This window comes from Fomitiporia mediterranea (assembly GCF_000271605.1).
Source record: "Fomitiporia mediterranea MF3/22 unplaced genomic scaffold FOMMEscaffold_814, whole genome shotgun sequence".
Lineage (NCBI taxonomy): Eukaryota > Fungi > Basidiomycota > Agaricomycetes > Hymenochaetales > Hymenochaetaceae > Fomitiporia > Fomitiporia mediterranea.
The window spans coordinates 1-2714 of NW_006761199.1; the positions used below are offsets into that span (position 1 = coordinate 1).

General features: G+C 43.7%; 1 protein-coding gene across 1 annotated transcript; it reads left to right on the forward strand.

Moving 5' to 3' along the window:
• Positions 1 to 775: 775 nt before the first annotated feature.
• Positions 776 to 2679, forward strand: FOMMEDRAFT_32514 (uncharacterized protein; the record flags this gene model as incomplete). The annotated part of the gene is made up of 4 exons (XM_007272289.1): positions 776 to 1048; positions 1378 to 1634; positions 2061 to 2430; positions 2486 to 2679. Coding segments are annotated over 4 exons (1094 nt in total), but the record flags the coding sequence as incomplete, so codon positions are not given.
• Positions 2680 to 2714: the final 35 nt, after the last annotated feature.

The following is a 2714-nucleotide window of genomic DNA, read 5'->3' on the forward strand; positions in this document are numbered from 1 at the left end:
GCTCTCGATCTTCTAGCATGTGATTACGTAATCAATGTTCGTGATAGTAAGCAAAGACTGTAAAGCAAATCAATTATTATATTTAGATGTAAAATAAAAGTATTAATTTACTCTATAATACAGTTGATAGCAATCTGGCATGTTTATATTCTCTTAAACAGAGTAATATAAGTGTTACAGGTAGTTGAAATCATTGTATAGATAATACAAACTGTTTTACAATGTAAATATAAGACTGTCTTCAAAATTATAATATAGGTATAATGCTTTAGCTTATAATTTAAGGTTATCATATTGTATTCAATGAATTGTAATCATTTACAACACTTTTAGAGTCTTTATATACTTTAATATACCTTATTTTATCCTTATAGTTGTGTTCTAACCCTTACAGTTACATTATAATGTATATAAAATGTTTATACTACTTTAAATGGACTGTAATTCATTATATCATATCTGACTTTTTCCCGATGCTCTTATTTGCTTTTGCAAGCATATTTATGCTGTTCAGCGTCTCTTCCCCGAAGAAATATCCCCTTCCGATCTCACTGTACCGTCTCCAGCTCCAAGAGCCAGAAACGATTCGCTTCCCGTCGAGGAATCAAGTTCTATTTGCCGCGAAGCACCAGCACACATTCTCTCGCGAATTGCTCATAGTGCTGCCTCTCTTCGGGCTGTTATACTTGCTTCTGGTCGTTCAATCGATGTAGAAAAATTGCTTGAGGCAGACAACCTCATTAAGAACTTGCTTACGGGCTCTGGAGGTACTGAAATGCCTCCCTCAATTGAGGTACCGCCTAATAAGAGGACCCATACTGATTTTCGAGAGGCGTTTGGATCTCAATTACCACCTAAAAAGACTCGACCGAAACGTGAATACCTGGATCCTTACAGCGCAGGTACTCAAAGCGGAACGAAGGCCCAGTCAGACGCAAAGAAGCACAAACCACTATCTTCGGTTCCTAGCAGCCAAAGCACTGGCGAACAGGCACAGCCCATGTACCATTCCCTAGCTGCGTACCCCAGCGCTCAGCAGAATACTCCAGTGAGTCTTGGGCTAAGAGCCGTTTAAATCATCAGCTAACCACTCTACTCTAGTTCGTTGGTTTCCCCCTGCAGAACGTGCCAGGCCGCCAAGAAGAATTGAAAGTCGATCATACGATCCAGCCGTGCCAACAGTTTGTCAATAGCGGTCAAAACCTCACTGGACCTTTCATTCCTGTTCAAGCGAACGCGCCTGTGCGTGCTTGTCACTCAGACATCATGCCTTATCGTCAACAAATTCGCGGAATGAACATGTTTCAACCGCCAATGCAGATGCAAGCACAACCTGCGTCCACGCTCCTTCCAAGTCCTACGAACTTTGCTTGCAAGGACGTATCAAATCCGTCTGGTCACCAGAGCCCGCTTTCGTTGGGTACTACACAACAGACGTACGATACCGCCGCACAAGTCGCGTCAACGTGTCTTCCAAGTTCTACGAACTCTGCTCACAGCAGCGCACCAAATCCCTCCGAGCACCACAATGCTCTTTCGTCGGGTACTTCACAACAGACGAACGACACAGCTCACGCATTAGTTCCCGCTACTAAAAGCACGCAACAAGCCTCTTGCGAGGATACAGACTCAACGTAGACGGACTACAACATCCAGAAGGAGTTGGATCCCTGGTACACGCGTAGAATATTGCCGTTATGTTCCCTCGTTCATTTTATTAGTGAAAATATATGTTACCCTATGTATTATTTTGTACTATCCATCAATAACACTCTGTCGGATTACAACATTCACGATTTAAACGTTTATTGAGTCATTTTTATTGATTTATTATGTTTTTACGACGACTTCACCATATAATGATCCACAAGTATATTATATAATTGAGGAGATCCTTATATAATGCAGTAGATCATTATTTAACTACATACATCATTATATAACTCAGGGTCATCCCTAATAAGGTCGTGGGAGTCAGGGTCTGGATGCGGAAAAGACGCGACTTGCCTCCATCCTTTCATCACTAATTATATAATAAACGTGTCTCAAACATAACACAGCAAGCGTCGCCGGTCTGTCAGTGTCATGCCACCTCCGCTTGCTCTGAGGTTTTTCCGGGAACGCGCATCGTTCCCAGAGCCAAGAAAAGTTGATGCGACATCGAACCATTCCACCAGCACGCTCAAGAAATTGAAAGTCGAGGGCATGGTGGACGTTCCAGTATTCGCGTTCAAGGAAGCGGATAGATTCGATCGATACATCGAGGTCCTTGAGAACCGCCTAAGGGAAGACGACATGCGACTCCGCCTTAGAGGTTATCCCAACGCATCAGACAACGAAGTTGAAGCCGCGTTTGCGAGACAATTCGGACCTATGAGTGAATACGATGTCATATCCGATCCGTTCATTGCCGTTCATTCTGAAGGCGACGTGAGTCCCTTATGCTTTGATTTTCGCGTTGATAATTGCTCACCGAACATTCTAGTTGATGAATTGCTGGCGCAATGGGCCGGTGAAAGCTGTGAGGTTCTCGGGATACCATTTGTTCGGTATAGATATTAGGACCTACGATCAACCTCCCCTGCCGAGGAGGGAAAGGTTGAAGAATAAGGCGAAGACGGACTTCGCCACGAAAGTTGGTCCGATTATCCTGCACATTACGGAAGGGAAGGGCCATCGGTGTCCTGAATCTTGCTGCATCGACTCTCGACTAC